This window comes from Notechis scutatus, chromosome 3 (assembly GCF_049901735.1).
Source record: "Notechis scutatus isolate UNSWTSFEM ecotype Mainland chromosome 3, rNotScu1.2, whole genome shotgun sequence".
Classification (NCBI taxonomy): Eukaryota; Metazoa; Chordata; class Lepidosauria; order Squamata; family Elapidae; genus Notechis; species Notechis scutatus.
The window spans coordinates 195589643-195610669 of record NC_142011.1 but is presented as its reverse complement, the minus strand read 5'-3'; the positions used below and the strand labels follow the sequence as shown (position 1 = coordinate 195610669).

The window sequence follows — 21027 nt, the reverse complement described above, 5'->3', positions numbered from 1 at the left end:
GGCCTCTCATGACTGTGGGGATGCTGCAACAGTCGTAAGTGTGAAAAAGGGTCATGTCACTTTTTTCAGTGCCATTGTAACTTTAAATGGTCACTCTACACAAGCAAAGTACCAGCAAAAGAGGGGGAAAAAACTCCAGAGAAGTTTCTGAGACAGGAAGTCTAGTCCTGCCAAGAATGTAATAAGGGTTAACGGAGAGGCAGTTTCTGTAAGCAACCCTAGAATGTTTCCTTCCTGCCTTCCTTACAGGATTAGGCCAGTAATTTCTTCTAACAACCGGTTCTCCAAACTGCTTAGAATGTTTAACAACCGGTTCTAGCGAATAGGTGCGAACTGGTAGAATCCCACCCCTGAACTTAAGCCTCCATCGATTAACATGTCTGAAGTAAAAAACGATAGAGCTAATCACAGGTGGGAAGTGAGTGAATGGGCCTATTACCTGCGCAATGGCTAAATTGATCAATGATGCATAAAGGTGAATATCTCTTCAATGGTAGTTTTTACATTCTGAGGATGTTAGCAGAGGCTAATGAAAGCTAAGTGGATAATATAGTTTAAGTTCTGGAGATTGTGATGTCTGCCCCTTCTTTTATTGCTACACCTGGAAAGATAGAGAGGTGATAGATAGATAGATAGATAGATAGATAGATAGATAGATGATAGATAGATATAGATAGATATAGATATGGTATATAGATATAGATAGATACATGATAAATAGATATAGATTAGATATAGATACATACACAAACATACATATATGTGTGTGTGTATATATGTGTATATGTGTGTCTACGTATACATACAGTATATACTGGTATATATGTATCTATATGTATACGTGTGTGTGTGTGTGTGTGTGTGTGTGTGTGTATGTATATATATATATATATATATATATATATATATATATATATATATATATATATATATATATATATATATATATATTGTAGTGTATTCAAATAGAGACTTCTAAGTCGATGTTCCTATTGGTTAGTTAATGCAACGGAATGATTGGTTAATAACGTCAGTATCGGATTGGCCGCCTAAAGCGGCGGGAAGTTGAAATAAATGCCATTGGTTGCGAGCCACGAGCAGCCGCTATAAAAAGGGCTGCCGCAGCTCGAATGCAGTTGAAGTTACTGGTTGCTATTAAAGAGCTGAATTCAACTCCGATCTTCAAGTCTCTTTTACTGGCAACAGAACACTGGCGACGAAGGTGGGATTGAAGAGACAAAGACCGTAAGCACGTGGCAACGATAGCCAAGGGACCAACGAGATGGCCGGCAACAATTCGCCACCCGCACCATTCAATCCAGCCGAAGAAGACTGGGAGTCATACATTGACAGGTTCCTGATGTTTTTAGAAAGCAACGAACTGCAAGGAATCAATGACCAAAGGAAGAGAGCCGTATTCCTAACGCATTGCGGTCCAACTATTTTTAAAATGGCCAAGGCATTAGCAAGACCAAATGACGTTAAACAGATGGCCTGGCCAGACCTAAATCGGATGTTGAGGAACCATTACGCTCCGGCCGTATCCAACCTCATTAGAAGGCACGAGTTTTACAAGCGCGACCAACTAGAAGGCGAGAGCATTGGAGACTTTGTAGCAGCCTTAAGAGACATTGGGGGGCATGCGAGTTCCTTAATATGGACGAAGCCATGAGGGATCTCATAGTCCTTGGACTAAGAGACGCAACTCTACAGAGCAAACTGCTAAACCGACCCAACATCACCGCGAACGAAGCCATTGCTGAAGCAACTGCTGCTGAAGCCACAAAGAAATCTGCAGCAAAAATGAAGCAGATGAATACAATGGGTAGCCCGAGCATGAACAAAGAAAAGAAGACAGAAGGAACCCAAAAGCACGCTGCCACGACCTCTCACCATGAGGACATCGAATCATCAACCGATTCAGATGACGAAGACGAGGAAGTAAACAGGCTCTACCCAGAAAGGAACCGGAGAGAGAGACGAAGCAGAAAACCCGAGTTCCAGTGTGCGGGTTGCGGCAGAAACCAGCCAAGATCTGAGTGTTGATTCTTGGATGCCACATGCCGGCATTATGAGAAACAGGGGCACATTGCGAGGGTATGCCGAAACAAAAAGAGCTATAATCCAAAGGGACGAGGCAATACCCCCACCCCCACCCCGAAATAAAGAAAGGCCAACCGGAAGCCGTTGGAGCCGAGACGGAAAAAGTCAACGACTAAATGAAAAAGAAGAAACACACCAAACTATCACAATTGGGACGGCCAGAACATGAAACACTAAGAAGGTTCGAATCAACGTCCTGATAGAAGGCGAGCCGTGCGAAATGGAAGTAGACTCCGGTTCGTATTTATCAATGGTGTCATGGAATACAATAAAAAGTTTGATACCCGACATAAAACGAAGAGAGAAGCAAAGCCTGATCATCAAGGACTACCAGGGAAACAAGATACCAGTAGTGGGACTGGGACACTTCAAAGTAAATTTTAAAAGGCACACTGAGATCCTGCCGTTAACCATCATTGACAGAGATCGCCCCAGCCTGCTCAGTTTGGAATGGTTCAAACCGCTCGGAATCGAGGTGACAGGGATCAACAGCATCACCATGACTGACTGGGAAAAAGACCTAATGGAAGAATTCCATGACGTATTCGACGGGACCTTAGGCAAGTACCGTGGGACCCCCATATCGTTTAGCTTAAACCTGAACGTAGCTCCAGTCAGGCTTAAAGCCAGACGGGTACTATTTGCACTAAGACCAAAAATTGATGAGCAACTAAACAAGCTAATTGCTCAGGGGGTACTAGAGCCAACCGACCACACCAGATGGGAGACCCCAATTATAACCCCTATAAAACCTGACGGGTCCGTGCGCATCTGTGGTGACCATAAGGCTACCCTGAACCACGCATTACAACAGAGCACATATCCCGTTCCGGTAGTCCAACACCTGTTGCATTCATTGGGAAGAGGAAGGATTTTTGCAAAACTCGACCTCGCGCAGGCATATCAACAATTACCCGTTGATCCTGAGACAGTTGAGGCACAAACCATCGTAACGCATAGAGGAGCATTTAAATGTAACAGATTACAATTCGGTGTAAGCGTGGCCCCTGGCGTTTTCCAGAGCCTAATGGAACGCCTCCTACAAGGACTAAAAGGGGTGGTACCCTACTTCGATGATGTATTAATATCAGCTGAAAACAAAAAACAACTAAAAGACTGTTTAAGGGCAGTCCTGACAAAATTTAGAGAAGCAGGACTCAAAGTCAAAAAAGAAAAATGCCAACTTGCCACAAACCAGGTCGAGTTCCTGGGATACCTTATCGATGAAGCAGGAATCCACCCCACTAAAAAAAAAAAAATACGAGCAATAAAGGAAGCTCCCAGACCCAAAAACAAAACGGACTTACAAGCATTTTTGGGACTCATTAATTTTTATCATGTCTTTCTGTCACAGAAGGCAATGGTAGCGGAACCACTGCATAGACTCCTCGATAAAAAAGCCAGCTGGAAATGGGGCCACCAAGAGGAAACAGCATTCCAAAAAATTAAAGACTTAATTACATCAAAATCGGTATTGATTCAATACTGTGACACACTACCTCTAACTGTCACCTGCGACGCTTCGCCTTTCGGGATAGGCGCAATATTCAGCCACACACTACCAGATGGCAGAGAAGCATCGATCACTTTTTATTCCAAGACATTGTCCAAAACCGAAAGAAACTACAGTCAATTGGACAGGGAAGCCTTGGCAGCCATCTCGGGGGTGAAACGTTTCCATGAATACTTATACGGTAGGACATTTTCTTTGATTACTGACCACAAGCCGCTATTGGGAATCCTAGCTGGAGATAGGGCAACCCCCAATATCCTGTCCCCAAGAATGACTAGATGGTCAGAATTTCTGGCAGCTTACAATTACAAACTCATTTATCGCCCAGGGAAAGCCCACGCAGACGCTTTAAGCCGCTCACCACTACCAGGGTCTGACGATGACGATCCAGCTCCCACCACACAGACCCTACAAATTGAAACGATTCCAAATTGGCCAATCACCGCATCAGACATCGCAAAGGGAAACGGCTAAAGATGCACTGATGGCCCGAATATTGAACTGGGTGGGACGGGGTTGGCCGGAAAACATAAAAACCGAGACTTTTAAACCTTTTAAAAACCGACAAACTGAAAATGGCCACTATACCAGTTCTCCAGAACTGGTCAGAACCTGCTGAATACCACCTCTGCCATGAACCAATAATCCTTACTAGAAATTAGCTCCATCGAACACGAGTAGCTGAAAACAAGCCCATGTCCCTTAAGCCTCTTCATTCCATTGGAGGCAGATCCATAATTAGAAAGACCTCCTGTGGGAGGTTGGCAGGAATTGCTATCAAGGGGACTCAAGCAGTCTGTTTATCCACGTGGCTCAGAGGTCAGTTGGGGTTTACCAGACTTGAATTTGAATCAAGAAGGCCAGCGTGATGTCCACGCAGAGCAAATCTGGTGTGAAAGTACATTGGATATGGCCTAATGTTGCTGATCGTCTATGAAGCATCAATATGAATGTCATCTCGCTAATGAATCTAGTGCAATAACTACAGATTACATTCTCCATGTGATGTTTTTCCTACATTCATTTGCTTAATATAGCCTTGCAAAAAAAAAGAAAAAGAAAAAATGTTATCCCACAATGTTTTTGGCCAGCTTGCTCCCTCATGATATATCATTTATAGCACATTGCAGTCTGAAAAACAAATCACTTTTTTTCATCCAGCACTCAAAAATATCCCTGTTGGTTTGTCTTGGGAAAAATATTCACTTGCCACAGGTAGTAAAGAGATACCTCTGTTTAATTTGATGTAAAGTTTAGAGTTGTTTTGTGTTTGATTAAGTTTGACTTACCTCTTCCTTAAAGCCTGATAAAACAGTCTTTAAAACTCTGCTGATTTTGAATTAGGATGCCTCTAACTTAATTATAATTCCACACAGTTGATGTTCCTTTGACAGCCATCCTACACTAGAATGTAGGGGTTGGAAAGAATTTTGAAAATCATTTATTCCAACCCTTACTAGCACAGTAATGTACTACTAAGGGTTTCCTCCAGAGTAGTAATTCACACATTTGAATCATAGAGGTGGAGGGACATTAAAAACTTCCTGCTTTATGAAGAATTCATCAGAGCATCTCTGACAGGTGTCCATCTGGTCTGTGTTTGAAGATTCCAGTGAAGGGCATTTCAGCATTTCATATGTCAATATGTCTCAGATTGATCAGTCAGGATATTCTTCCTGATGTCTAACCTGAATCTTTTGTAGTTTTAATCCTCTGGTTCTGGGGATTGAACTCTGGGACAATAGAAAATAAGTTTATTCACTTTTCCATGTGACAATTCAGATATTTGAAACAACTGTCAGGTTCAAATTTTCCCTTCGGTAGTTAAATATACTGGTAACCCTTGACTTAACAACAGTTCATTTAGTGGCCATTTGAAGTTACAATAAACTGGAAAAAAAAGTGACTGAGGACTGGCTGGGGAATTCTGGGAGGTTGAAGCCCACACATCTTAAAGTTGTCCCGTTTGAAAAATAGGGATCTTGTCCGTCTTTTATGCTTTTATCAAAGAGAATTTCATGACTTCGCTGAGATCTAAGTATATAAAATCTACGTCATTCCTCTGATCAGCTAAGTTAGTTAACCTCCTCCTCCCTAGCAAACCAACAATTAGAGGAAAGACGGGTTAATGTGGGACAAACAAACAGCGAGAAGCGCCTTCTAGAAGCTTCAGATTGTTTGTGCCCTTTAGCATTACTAACCTCTGGGCCTTCTTCCTCCACTTAGACAGGTCTTTGGCCAATGTCCCATCCCTAATCTCCCCTTCTATTTTCATTTGCAAACCCTTTGGCACACGTAGCAACATTGAGGGAAAAGGAATCGGGATAGCTATTCTTAGCTCAAGAATGTACACAGTGCCAGTGTTATGGTACCTCGCTAACCACCCCTGGAAAAGCAAGGACAGCTCCGTGATGCTAAACAAACCTACAAACCATCCCCAATGAATCCTTCAAACCAGCGAAAGAATAATATAGGGAGGTTTCATGGCTTCCTCTCCCTCTCCTTTTCAAACATTAATCTTCCGAAGCAAGTTATAGGCATGGAAAGTTTCAGCAGAGAATAAACAAGCCAGAATCACTGAAGGTTGGGAAAGGATTAAGGTAAACAGATCTGCCCCCATTTTTTTTTATATATATATTTTTTTTGCTACAAACAAAAGTCATTAGATCTTGGAGAAATTTGTTTTGGTGTGTAGCAGCTGGGTTGTTGGGGTTTTAAACCTCTCCGTGCAATATATGCTAGTTATATTTTGTACATTTCATTGAAGAATGGGATGATGGGGTGAAGGTGCACTGAAGTCGGCTAGCAGCTGTCCTCCTCTTTAAAAAATAGAGCACCTTTCTGTGATCTGTTGTTGTTTTGTGGTGCAGTCAGAACCAAAACTGATGCATTGAGAAATAAAAGCTAAGCATTGAATGCATTTTATTGTGCATGTACAGTATAGCAGAGTATAACTATAAGGTTGGGGATAATGTTTTTAGCAGACTTTGAAATCATGCAAAGAAAACAAATCAGTGATTCCTGTTTGGGACTGATCTGAAATCCTCACCTTTCAAGAAGTGCCTTGACTTCCATCGGTCAGAAATGGTGTAGGGTCTCCTGCTTGGGTGGGGAATTGGATTAGATGACCTACAAGGTCCCTTCCAACTCTGTTATTCTGAAAGCAAAGCAATTTACAGTAAAAAAAAAATCCCTGTGGATTCCTAGACGCAGTTTAGTTTAGTTTATTGTGTTGTTCTGCAAAGTTACATTCTTTAGAAATGACTACGATTCTTTTTTTGGGTGATGGTGGGGAAATGCTAAATAGCTTAGAATTTTTAGAGTTTCTTCCTTATGGACATTTTTTTTTTTTTTTTTTGCTTTGGTCTTGAATCCCTGATTACTGAAAGCATTTTGAAACGTTTTTAAAAAAATCTATTTTTTAACTCAATGGACTATCAGAAGCCTAGAACTGGAATTTAACATCAGGTTTATTTTGTAAGAGGAATGTGATACAGATAGTCCTCGACATACGGGCATAATTGAGCCCAACATTTTTGTTGCTAAGCGACACCATTGTTAGGAAAGTTTTGCTCCATTTTCGTGACCTTTCTTATTAAGTGAAGCTGTCAGGTTTCTGGCAGTTATCGAACCAAAGTTCCAGAACTTCAAAGGATTTATTGGGAGTTAACATGTCCAGCATTGCCTGGGTGTAGCTGACTCTGAGACACAATCACTGCAATCATTAAATGAGTAACATGGTTGTTAAGTGAATCTGGCTCCCCCGTTGAATTTGCTTGTCAGAAGGTTGCGAAAAGGGGATCATGTGACCCTGGGATACTGCAAACGTCATAACTATGAGTCAGTTGCCAGGGGTCTGAATTTTGATCACGTGACCATGGGAACGCTGCAACAGTCATGAATGTGAAAAACGGCCATAAGACACTAAATGAACTGTTGTAAGTCGAGGACTACCTCTGTGTGTGTGTGTGTGTGTGTGTGTGTGTGTGTGTGTGTGTGTAAATATACATACATACATACATACACACACACATAGACACACAGACAGACACACAGACAGACATACACAGACATACAGACACAGACACACAGACACACAGACACACACAGACACACACACACACATATATTTTCTTAAGTTTTCGTGGGTATCTATATATATGGTATTCAGCTTTGTTCGGGTATTTTCCCACATCATTATAGTTGTGCTTTTAAAGTTGTAGTGTCATTTCGACAGAATCTCATCTGCCATCATCAGGCTTCTGTATTGTGTTCGTTCTCACAGATGTTAATATATATATATTAACCTTCTTTGTTGATGTAAGCAGCTGTTTTCCCCACTCTATAACAGATGGACAATATTTCGAGGGGACTTTTGCATTGCACCCCGAAGAATTGTTGATACCGTCATCCTAAGAAATCTCCTTTGGGTGCTGTTGATGTCATGGAAGAAAACGCCCTCCAAGGCCTGCTGTTCAGAGACCAAGATTTTTCCTCTGACCTCCTAAAGCAGCTGAACGCCTTGAGACAAAACAGAATCCTAACGGACGTCCTTCTGTGCACAAACGACGTTGAAATTCCTTGCCATAAGAATGTTCTTGTTTCCAGCAGCCCCTATTTCAAGGCCATGTTCTGTAATAACTTTAAGGAGAGCATCCAGGAAAAAGTCAACCTCCAAGGAATGGACTCCAGCATTCTGGGTTCGATTATCCTTTACGTCTACACGGGGGAGATTCTCATGACTCCCGAGAACATTCTCAGCCTCATGGAGACGGCTTCCATGCTCCATTACATGAAACTCTTCGAAGCCTGTTCGGCTTACCTCCAGGATCAGCTTTCTCCAGAAAATTGCCTTAGCCTGAGCAGGCTTTCCGAAATCCTCCACTGTCAGGATCTTAATCGGAAAGCGAAAGCCATGGCTCTAAGGTGTTTCCCTGAAGTAGCCACTTCTGAAGACCTGAAAGAACTTTGTGTGTTGGAGTTGATAGACTACCTTGGGAATGATGAGCTTTGCGGAGAGGAGGAGGAGGTTTTTGAGGCTATCATGGTCTGGGTAAGGCATGACCTTCAAGCCCGACAAGGCTACATTCAAGACTTGTTCCAGAAGGTGAGGCTTCAGTATGTCCATCCCACATTCTTCTTCCGCTTCATAGCCAACGACTCTCTCATTCAGTCATCCCCCGCCTGTCAAAATATCCTAGAACTTGCAAATAAGCAGATGTTTTCATTGTATAGTGTCAATGCCCCTGACGTCAAACCCCTCTGGCATGTTCCCCGGCGCTATTCGTGCCGGGAGTTCCTCCTCTTAATTGGTGGTCGCAAAGACAACCAACAAACTACAAGGGACGTCTTGCTATATGATGAGAAAACAGATCAATGGTTGAGGCTTGCCAAGTATCCAACCCGTCTCTACAAGGCCTCGGCAGTGAGCCTGCACAGTAATGTCTATCTTCTGGGGGGAATTCCTGTCGGTAACGGGAGAAACCAAGTCAGCAATAACGTTCACATCTTCTCACTCAAACTTAATCAATGGAGGCCGATCGAGCCCATGTTAGTGGCACGCTATTCCCATAGAAGTGTGGCCTACAAAAACTATATCTTTGCCATTGGGGGCATCGGGGTGAACCAGGAAATCTTAAATTCCATGGAGAGGTACGATAGCATCTACAACGTTTGGGAAGACATGGCAAATATTCCCACTGCGGTTCTGCATCCTGCTGTATCTGCCAAAGACCAACGAATCTACCTGTTTGGGGGGGAAGACTTGATGCAAAATCCAGTCAGGCTAATACAGGTAATTCCCATTCTTGATCATCTCACCTGGGCTATCTCAATTGCATGCTTCCAGACATGCCTGGCCTTCGGTTCAAAGTCTTCGAGCTATTCTTATGCTTTGCTAAGAAAATATCCCTAGCAGGAAATAGAAAAACCTATCCATTATTTTGAGAATCCATTGGGAAGCCATGCAGTGGATAACCAAACTCATTGGCTCAGCTGAAATTTCCAATTCCTGAAAACCACATAAAACCCCCTTTTTATTTATACGTACAATCATTTTGCTGTTAAAGACCTTAAGCAACAGCCACAATGTCATTTTGCTAAAAGGCCCCACCATTACTTGCCACATGCAATCTAGAGTAGCGTAAATATTGCAGGGTGGACTATATACGACTATATAGGACTGTGTGTGTGTGTGTGTGATTGTAATGCAGACGAATCCAGATAGCAATAGCAATAGCACTTTACAGTGCTTTACAGCCCTCTCTAAGCAGTTTACAGAGTCAGCATATTTCCCCCAACAATTTGGGCCCTCATTTTACCCACCTCAGAAGGATGGAAGGCTGAGTCAGCCTTGAGCCTGGTGAGATTTGAACTGCCAAGTTGCAGGCAGCCAGCTGTTGCCACCACATGCTCGGATGCATGTCAAAGGGTAATTTTTTGAACAATTGCAAATGTGGGTGCATCTCAGCATTACAACGTCAGTTTAATAATGAGAAGAACTAGTTAGAATGGTTGCATCCAACGGCATCTACAGAAGGGACAAAAAAATATCAAGATGGCTGCAACTGTGAAATAGGAGTCCTGTCCCATTGTTCTTATTGGCTACAAGAGCCAAAGAGAGGCTGGTCCTTCAGGGATCAGTAAAATAGGGGTAGGGCAATGGTGAGATTCAATTTTTTTTTAACTACCGGTTCTGTGGGTGTGGCTTGGTGGGCGTGGCAGGGGAAAGATAGTGTAAAATCTCCAGTCAGAGGTGGTATTTGCCGGTTCTCCAAACTACTCAAAATTTCCGGTTCGTCAGAACTGGTCAGAACCTGCTGAATACCACCTCTGGGGTGGAGCTTCAGTCACATGGTTGTGGTTGCCATCTTGAACTTTACACCTAACCTTCCTCACCATCCCTGGCTGCTTATCTAACCTGGCTTTCGCAATCCACAATTCAACCACCACACCATGTCAGTTGTTAAAATGCATTCTATTTTATATTTACACACTTCTATAGCTGCAAACTGTCAGAAGTTAGTGAAATAAGACCAAATCAATATTGTTCTGCCTGCTTCATGGGCTCATCAGGGCAACGGATCAATACCGTCACACAGGCCAAGGGCTGTCCAATACAGGAGATCAAACTCCATGCTTTCAACCAAATTGATGGGAAAAGGGGCCAGGTTGGATGGATTCCTTCTTGTCCAAGATTCTGGACTTCCAAGCATAATAAAGATGCCCTTGTGATTTTCTCAGAAACAATTGGTTATCTAAGCACAGGATTTGTTTCTGCCAACTCAAATTTAGGGTTACATTATATCAGAGGTGGTATTCAGCAGGTTCTGACCAGTTCTGGAGAACTGCTAGCAGAAATTTTGAGTAGTTCAAAAACCCCCGCAAATACCACCTCTGACTGGCCCCGCCCCCATCTATTCTCTGCCTCCCGAGTCCCAGCTGATTGGCCGGGTCTTCTTTTGTTGCCCTGCACAGGAGAGTGGAGCTGGAAAGCAGGTTAGTGGGGTGGGGAGGGAATGGGATTTTGCAGTAACCTTCCCCCAAGAGTGAGTAGAGAATGGAGATTTTATAGTATCTTTCCCCTGCCATGCCCATCAAGCCACACCCACAGAACCGGTAGTAAAGTATTAGGAATCCCACCACTGCATTATATGTACAGTATTTCACCAGTATTTTCCAATTTTAAACCTAGCATTTTCTTAGGCCATCTTTTCTCAGCTTTGTGCCTTTATACACCTTATTTTCACTCCTATAATCATTCAGTGGCTATGCTGGCTGACATATACAGGAACAGAGGATATAAAGGTGGCTGCCCCTTTTATAATATACAGTAATATGTTCAAATATTTGGTTTCATAAAAAAGCAATTTACAAACTGTTTCTATCCCAGATGTTCTTTTAGTCATGGGTGGTCATTTAAAAAAAAAACTTGAAAGTTAGGCAATTCCAGATGTCCATTGCAAAGGTTTTATCAGCATTTGGTGTCTATCATCATTCAGGTTTCATTTAAATAGCTCGCAAGATATGTTAACTGTTGACTTTCCCATTATGTTTATACAACAGCTAATGATGCGCAAATAAGACTTTAAAACAAGCTCTGACATTCTTTTCATTTTTCAATTGCCAAATGGTATTAAATTGTGTGCGTGTATGTTTGAATCTAGTTGACACACAAATAGCAGGGCACAGACGCAAGATGAGGATGGAGCTGAATATTCAAATGCCATTCAGTTTCTTGTGCATTTAAATGACGGTATACCTCTGTTGTAGTTTTCATCCTGTAAGCTAAAAGCAATATACAGGTAGCTGTTGACTTACAACCATTCATTTAGTTACAATGGCACTGAAAAAAGTGACTTGCAACCAATCCTCGCACTTATGACTGTTGCAGTATCCCTATGATCATGGGATCCAAATTTAGGCATAGGGCAATCATCATGCATGACAATTGCCACTTGCTGGGGTCATATCATTGCTATTTGTGACCTTCCCTGCTGCCTTCCAACAAGCAAAGTCAATGGGAGGGAAGCCAGGTTCACTTAATAACTGCATAATTCACTTAACAACTGAGGCAAAAAAAGGTCTTAAGCTCGGCCGTGACTCACTTAACAACTTCCTTGCTTAGCAAAGGAAGTTCTGGTTCCAGTTGTGGTTATAAGTCAAGGACTACCTGTATGATAGTAGTTAAGTAACTGAACTAGGACTGGGGAGTTCCATGTTCAACATCTGGGGATGAAAAAGTGATTGGTTGGTTTTGGGGCAATCACTCAAGTGAGGTGTAGGATTATACCTGCTAATTTACTTGAATTTCCAGATCTGGATCCAAAATTTGGTGCCTATTTGCCAAATAGGTAAATGATTGTAGCCTACTTGCAAATATATATTGTACATTTATTGTAGAATTAGAATTAGAATTCTTTTATTGGCCAAGTGTGATTGGACACAAAAGTAATTTGTCTTGGTGCAAATGCTCTCAGTGTACATAAAAGAAAAGATACATTCGTCAAGAGTTGAGAATCATAAGGTACAACACTTAATGATAGTCATAGGGTACAATAAGCAATCAAATCATACTAGGAAACAGTCCATATAAATCATAAGGATACAAGCGACAAAGTTACAGTCATACAGTCACAAGTGGGAGGGGATAGGTGATAAGGAGCTATGAGAAGATTAACAGTAATAGTAGTGCAGACTTCGTAAATAGTTGGACAGTGTTGAAGGAATTATTTGTTTAGCAGAGTTTGTGTGTCTAATCACACTTGGCCAATAAACAATTCTAATTCTATATCTTCACTTAAAAAAAAAAAGATTCATTGTTAGAGATACCCTTTTATGTCAAATCCCTCCATTTCATGCCACTTCGTTTCATATTTTTCAGGTGTATCATGTGTCTAGGAACATGTGGTTCCGAATGGAGACCAGGATGGTGAAAAATGTCTGTGCACCAGCAGTTTTGATTGGAGACCGGATTTTTATCGTTGGAGGTAACATACATTGAGAATCACTGTCATGCAGGTGTCCCAAAATATAGCAATTTCTCTCTGCTTGATGTTATAGTGTAGAATTTCCCCACCCCCCCTACATCTCAAGTGTCTGAATATATCTTGTGGAGTCTATTACAGCAATAGTATTGGATATAATTGATATTAAATTCAATTTATGTTTTGTTCTCTCCCTATGATTTCACGTACTAATCCGTCTTAATACAGCACTCAGAGATTATTTACGATCCTTGATGCAAGCAAGTTTTGCATATCTTTTATTCAGAATGAAAACTGAAAAAGGAAGCAAAACATATAGAGAAAAAAGTGGAATAGTTAGAGGTAACATTTGGACAAAACCTTCAGATAATATAGTTGAAATTTAACATAGACGATATGCAAACTTTATGCAAATTTACTGTAGACAATATGCAAATGTTTGCTCCATGTCTTACTTCTGAAACTTTGATCTCATACTTGGAGAGCTTAATACTGCTAACACATTTTTTAATTATTATTTCCAGCCTGGAGATGCTATGGGGTAGGCATTCAGGAAAATCCTGATCTGGAGGTTAAGGAGAAAAATCAGGGAGCCAAATCCAGGGAGTTGGTGTGGGACAAGATGAAAATTCATCATACCTTTGACCTCTTCATCCTCTAAGAAATTACCCCTCATTAATGTCCACCTGTCTATGTACTTCATGAAATAACTGTGCAAGTCTTATGGCTATAACATTTGAGCACTGAAAGCCTGCTCAGCCCTGGAACAGTCTGTCTAGCTGCTTAATTTCACTGAGTTAGTAAACAGAAGAACCATCAAACTGTGTCTTCCAGAAATCCAGTTGTCCTGAGTTCTCTTCTCCTTTCCTTTAGTTTAGTCTGTAGAAATACCCTGTCTGGAGCGTTGATCCTTATCTTGCTTCTTCTCTGAAGAAGCTGCCAGCTTCAATCATGGCCTAGGAACTCAGAACAGATCAGAATAAGTTGGGAGGGACTTTGAGGTCTTCTACTCCGGCCTCCCCTCACCCCAGTCAAGCAGAAGACCCTATACCATTCCAGACAAATGGCTGTCCAATCTCTTCTTAACATCCTTCAGTGGTGAAGAACCCACAACTCTTAAAGGGAAGCCATTCCACTGGCTAATTGTTCTCACTGTCAGGAAATTTCTGCTCAGTTCTAGGTTGGATCTCTCCTTGATAAGTCTCCACGTGTTATGTCTTAGCCTGCCTTCAGGTGCTTTGGAAAACTAAACCAAACTTAGTCTTTGAAGAACATATACTAGAGATGTGGGGGTCACACTATTGTTGGTAGTCTAACCTTACCATTATTATTATTTTTTTACATTTTGTGGGATCAGCACCATTTTCAAGCAAACCAAATTATTACTCTTTTCTTGTTTTCCTTCAGAAGTATATGGCAGTGTCTAATTTTTGGTGCCATAATTTTTCATTTTTCTATACAAGAGAGAGCAGGGAGACCAAAATATGAATATTAGAAGAGATGTACAAGAAGGTTTGTAAAAAAAAAAAAAAAAAACCAAGCCTTGCTCTCTATTTGCTCTGAAATTTTGTGCCAATGATTCAGTGGACAAGCTTAAGCCATAAGCATTTTGGTTTATTTAAGGAAAAGAACAAACATTTCACCTAATTTCAAACATAATTCATTTTCCTTTAAAGCAAAGACATTTACTACCAATAAATTTTCAGTTACTGGGTAAGATGTCATAACAACATCTAGTTGTTCCTGGCTTATCGACCAATTGGAACTGTGTGTAGGGGGGGTGTAATTCTCAATAATAACAAACAGATTTTTGATATTTTTCAAAAAGCATCTAACGTATGTCAAGTTTTCCTTGAATAAATCAGATCAAAACAAGACAGAGTTTATTAATCACAGCAATGTGCAACTTGGCTTGAATTAAATACAGTTCTTATTATTTACTGCAATTATGTCTGATTCTGTATTAGTTTTGAGCTGATTCAATACATGATAAAGCTTTAGAGTTCATAGCATAGAAATATAGTTTTGTAGGTCTGATTACCGGTTTTAGATTAAATTCAATGGGATATTTTTTTGAGGACACAATGGAGACACCTTATCGTTCTTCACTTATTCTTTTTTTTTTTTTTGACTCCCATATTTCTGTAAATATTTCATCCATTCCTGTAGCTTTCCAATTTAGTAGTGACAAAAGCGTTCCTCTAAATCAGGGCTGTCCAACCTTGGCCCCTTGAAGCCTGGCGGACTTCAACTCCCAGAATTCTCCAGCCAGCTGGCTGGGAATTCTGGGAGTTGAAGTCCGCCAAAGCTCAAGGCAGAATGAACAACCTATCCTAAATTTTTTCTTCCATACTACAAATTCGTGTAAATAGGGAATATCTCCTAGGGTATGTTGGATGTTGACATCTCTACTACACAGAATTTCAGTATATTTCTTCTATATTTTTTTCACCTTCTTTGAATCAGTTGCTATCTGTTCACTGACATCCTTTAGCATGCTAATTTGAGGTTGCAACCATCTTCTAATCTAGGAGGGAACCAACTGAGAAATAAAAAGAAATTTCCTAAAAGCTAGAACAATTAATCAGTGGAACAATTTTGCTTCATAGAGTTGTAGTGTTCCAATACTGGAGGTTTTAAAGAAGAGTTTGGACAACCATTTGTCTGAAATGGTTGAACAAGGAGTTTGAGTAGAAGACTTCCACAGTCCCTTCCAACTCTGTTATTGTATTCTGAGATTTTTGGAAGACTGTCCTTGATTTTCTGTGTCGGTTTCATCTTTGATGTTTTTATAGATATCATTGTAATACTGTCTCTTGCCTCTTCTGAAATGCTTTGTTAAATTCCTTCTGAAGATTTTTGTTTTTCTTGGCTTCAGCTTCTCTTTTCTTCTCTTGGCAACTTCAGGGATCTGTTCTGAAATCCAGTTTGCTTTATTCTATTTCTTGCTCTTGGATAGTTACTTTTTACACTAATCCTTAACAATTTCTTTGAGTTCCTTCCACAGTTCTCTGGTTTCCTATCGGAGTGGTTCAGTGGTGGGATTCAATTTGTTTTTTACTACCGGTTCTGTGGGCGTGGCTTGGTGGGCGTGGCAGGGGAAGGATACTGCAAAATCCCCATTCCCTCCCCACCCCACTAACCTGCTTTCCAGCTCCGTTCTCCTGTGCAGGGCAACAAAAGAAAACCCAGCTGGGACTCGGGAGGCAGAGAATAGATGGGGGCGGGGCCAGTCAGAGGTAGTATTTGCCGGTTCTCCGAACTACTCAACCTTTCCACTACCGGTTCTCCAGAACTGCTCAGAACCTGCTGAATACCACCTCTGGTGTGGTGCGGGACTCACTCTGATTCAAAACCTGATCATGTGACCCCCTAGGACACTGCAACCGTGACTAAAACTGAATTTTGACCATGTGACCATGGGGATGCTGCAACGGTCATAAGTGTGAAAAACGGTCATAAGCCACTATTTTTCAGAACCATTATAACTTTGAGCGGTCATTAAATGAACTGTTGTAAGTTGAGGATCATCTGTAACTGTTGCTGGCTTTCCAAGCCACGCCACAATGTGATAAGACAGCATTGTAGGACTTGAAAAGTGGGGGCAGTAGATTTTGCTTAACTTTGTCCCTCACACTTCTGAACCCACCTCCCCAAATTGGCCTAGCCCTACCTACATTTTTCATTGCAACCCACAACCTAGTGTACAAAGTCTATTGTGGTCTTTGAGCCAAAATTTTGCCCATTTGTAAAACGCAATGATTTGTTGAATTATTATTTATTTCAGGGGTCTCCAACCTTGGCAACTGTGGACTTCAACTCCCAGAATTCCTCAGCCTGCTGGCTGAGGAACTCTGGGAGTTGAAGTCCACAAGTCTTAAAGTTGCCAAGGTTGGAGACCCCTGATTTATTTAACTCAGCCATAGCTGTCTCTCTTCACATTCCCAACGTCTGTCATATGGTGTAACAGGTCTGACTCCAAGCCACGCAAAGGAAGAGCATAATAATATGGTTTGCAATGGAAAGAATAAATCACAAGAACAGAGAATACATGCAGTAATATTATTTGTAAGGGGTCATTTAGGCCACTGAATCAGTGAGGTGCATGAGTAAAGTGGAGGAATGTCAAAGCAATATGGCAGGTGGTGCATCATGAACTTAGACACACCAGGTGGACTTTCCACTGCAAAACTCCTCCCGCCATCTTGCTCATGGTGACACACAAACTGGTGATGCCACTGCATTGAGTTTGATACTCTGCTCAACACAAGAATCCAGATAAAAAAGAATTCCAGTGGAACAACTTGTGTCAAGGTTTATGATGCTGCTAACTGCCCAGGTGATCCAGCCCCTAATTTCTACTTACAGGTAGTTCTCAACTTAAAACAGGGCTGTCAAACTCGCAGCTGGCGGGCCAGATGCATCACACGCCGGCCACGCCCATGCCCAGTTTAGTAAAGGAGAAAAAAGTCATGATACATCACATAATGCCGTGACGACGCGAGTTTGACACCTCTGACTTACAATCATTTGTTTAGTGATTGCTCAAAGTTACAACAGCACTGAAAAAAAGTGACTTATGGTCATTTTCACGACCGTTGTAGCATTCCCATGGTCACATAATCAAAATTTGGACGCTTTGCAACTGACTCGTATTTATGACAATTGCAGTGTCCCAGGGATCACATGATCCCCTTTTGCGACCTTCTGACAAGCAAAGTGTCAACTAAAAAGATACTCCTTTGATCTTTTTAGCTGCCAGAAAAAGGGAGTGGGGGAAAACAAGGCATTCTTGAAATGCCTAGATAATCACCTCGGTAGCCCAAAGTTGTCGGAGCATAAGAAGGTTATTGGAGAGTGTGATGGATGACTCTAGGAGATGGATGTGTCCCATTGGAGAAGTGACATCTAGGGGGTGGGAGAAAGACCAGGGTCAAGGGGGAAATGTATGATGTGATTTAGTATCGGCTGCACCCAGCCATGCGCCAACATGGCAACTTCTCATAATCCAATTTACTTTTCTCTGAGATGCGGCTAGAGACTTTTGATTTGAATGGGGGTGGATTTGTTGGAGCCCTGACACAAAGTCTGTGGGGAAGCCAGATTCACTTAACAACCACATTACCAACAACTGCCATGATTCACTTAGCAACTGCGGCAAGACAGATTGTAAAATGGGGCAAAATTCACTTAACAATGGTCTCGCTTAGCAACAGAAATTTTGGGGTCAGTTTTAGTCATAAGTTGAGTACTATCTGGTTTTCATTGCCCTTCCCTTCCATTCTCCCTGCTGAGCCTGTGACTTATGCATTTCACAATTTTCCATTATTTTTGGTTTTTCCCTAGGGTACACCCGGAGAGTGATTGCTTACGATACCAAGGACAATAAATTTGTGAAGTGTGCAGACATGAAGGAAAGGCGGATGCACCATGGGGTAGCCACCATCAACGAGAAGCTGTATTTGACCGGCGGCCGCTGTCTAACACCGGATAATGCCATCGTGGACTCTGATTCACTGGACTGCTATGACCCTCAGACAGACACCTGGTGTTCAAAGGGGAAACTACCTCATAGACTGTTTGACCACGGATGCCTCACACTCCAGTGTGTGCCTTATGCCAACTTCTTGGGAGAAGGGAATGGAAGGAAAACGTTTTCCTAACTGCAGAGAAGATGCTAGTCAACCCTTCAAAATGGATTCAGGAATAGGCTTGAGAAGGTTTCCTCATAACATGAGGTAAAATGAGCTCTTTGCCCCCAGCAGCAGATACAGGATTTGGTTAAAGGAGTGTTTGGGGTGTGTTGGCATGGTACATTTATCCAGAGAGATTAACCCTGGTTTCTTTCCATTAACCCAACGTCCTGGATTCACACAGCGTCCTGAATCCTGTACTAAGCTCTTGCCAGATTGCACTATAATGTCTGCCAAATATAGCCTACATGTTGCTGAAGATTTCCACTTTATTCTTTGTTCCCTAAGTTCAGGAATAACCATGTTTTTACGCAGAAAGATTTCCCTCGTATGTTATCTGCATATGACCTGAATGTTCTTTTTTTAAAAAAAAAAATTATTTGGGATTAAACGGATCCAGTGCAATTCTGAAATAAACAGGTGCCAGAGAGATATAGGTGTGTCTGTCCCTTTCTTTTCTCTCGCTTGCTCTTTTGTTTTCTTTTCACAGCAAGCTTGATGGAAAGGATATCGTTTTCACTCTAAGAAGTCCTAGCTCAGGGGCGTCAAACTGGATTTGATTGAGGGCCGCATCAGGGTTGTATTTGACCTTGGGGGGCCAGGGTGGGCTTGGCCAGCTCGACGTTACTTGTATTAGGGGCGCCTGTGGTGGCCTGAGAGCCTCTGCCAGGGAAAATGGGCTCCCAAGCTCCGTTTTAGAGTGCAACAGACTCCTTCTGTCAGTTAAAACGGAGATTGGGAGGGCCACATGCAGCCCTCCCAAGCTTGGTTTTTGCCAGCAGAGGCACTTTGGGCCAGTCCTTCGCTGTTTGCAGGGTGGCCCCGCTGGCCAGATCTAAGCACCCGTGGGCTGGATCCGGGCCCCGGGCCTTGAGTTTGACACCCCTGCCCTAGCTGAACAACAGTTTTAAAGTGGGTCATCCTTCCATTCATTGTCCAGAAGATGTCAGGTAAAAGGATCCTTTCCATCAAAACTTCCCACTGGGATATTGAGTATCTAAGGCTTCTTAATCTTCTTGTTTAAAAGTTTAAATTACAATTACAGGTTGTCCTCAGTTTACGACCCTAATTGAGCCCAGAATTTATGTTGCTAAGTCAGACATTCATCAAGTGAGTTTTGTCCCCCCTTTACGACTTTTCTTGCCCCAGTGGTTAAGTGAATCACGGCAGTTCTTAAATCAGCAATATGGTCGTAAAGTGAATCTGGCTTCCCTCATTGACTTTGCTCGTCAGAAGGCCGCAACAGGTCATCATCACATGACCCCAGGACACTGCAACCATCATAAATATGAATCAGTTGCCACGCCTCTGAATTTTGATCAGGTGACCAGGGGAAAGCTGCAACGGTCATAAGTGTGAAAAACATCATAGCACAGGTGGTATTCAGCAGGTTCTGACCAGTTCTGGAGAACCAGTAGCAGAAATTTTGAATAGTTCAGAGAACCTGCAAATCCTACCTCTAACTGGCCCCGCCCCCATCTATTCTCTGCCTCCCGAGTCCCAGCTGATCGGCTGGGTCTTCTTTTGTTGCCCTGCACAGGAGAACAGAGCTGGAAAGCAGGTTAGTGGGGTGGGGAGGGAATGGGGATTTTGCAGTATCCTTCCCCTGCAACACCCACCAAGCCATGCCCACCAAGCCACGCCCACAGAACTGGTAGTAAAAATAATTTGAATCCCATCGCTGGGTCATAGGTTACTTTTTTCAATGCCGTTGTAACTTTGAACAGCCACTAAACAAATGGTTGTAAGTTTGAGGACTACCAGTAGTAGGAATTGGGGGCTGAATCACCTGGGCAGTTAATAGCATCATCAACCTTGGCAAAGCAAATCGATCATGTAACCAGGGGGTCATCAGTGTGAAAAATGCTCACAAGTCCCTTTCCTTCAGTGCCATTGCAATTTTGAACGGTCACTCAACGAACTGTTGTAAGTTGAGGACTACCTGGATATAGGAGATGAACTGTGCCTCTGAAGGAAAGATACATCCTGTCAACAGCAGTTAACGGAGAGAGATCCACTTACTTACAAGGGATACTTTCAGTAAATCCACGGACCTGTTTATGTTGGTAGGAACACTGGCAACGGAGCTGTGTCCTTCATGTGACTGTACTAAGTTCCTACAACACAAAATATGGTGCCTGGACAGTGGGGGAGGTGGTCAGGAGGTGACCGGTTGCTCAGACTTAGTTACAGGAATGTAAGGAGAGAGCGTGGAGAGAAGTGGAAAATACAA

At 42.2% G+C, this 21027-nt stretch overlaps 1 protein-coding gene across 1 annotated transcript; it reads left to right on the top strand.

Annotated features, from left to right (window-relative positions):
- The first annotated feature begins 5906 nt into the window (after positions 1-5906).
- KLHL38 (kelch like family member 38) lies at positions 5907-19226 on the top strand. Its single transcript, XM_026679103.2, has 4 exons — positions 5907-6216; positions 7968-9410; positions 12999-13104; positions 18448-19226. Exons 2-4 carry the CDS (start codon positions 8061-8063, stop codon positions 18762-18764), a joined length of 1773 nt encoding a protein of 590 aa, XP_026534888.2. The 5' UTR covers positions 5907-6216; positions 7968-8060; the 3' UTR covers positions 18765-19226.
- The last annotated feature ends 1801 nt before the right edge of the window (positions 19227-21027 follow it).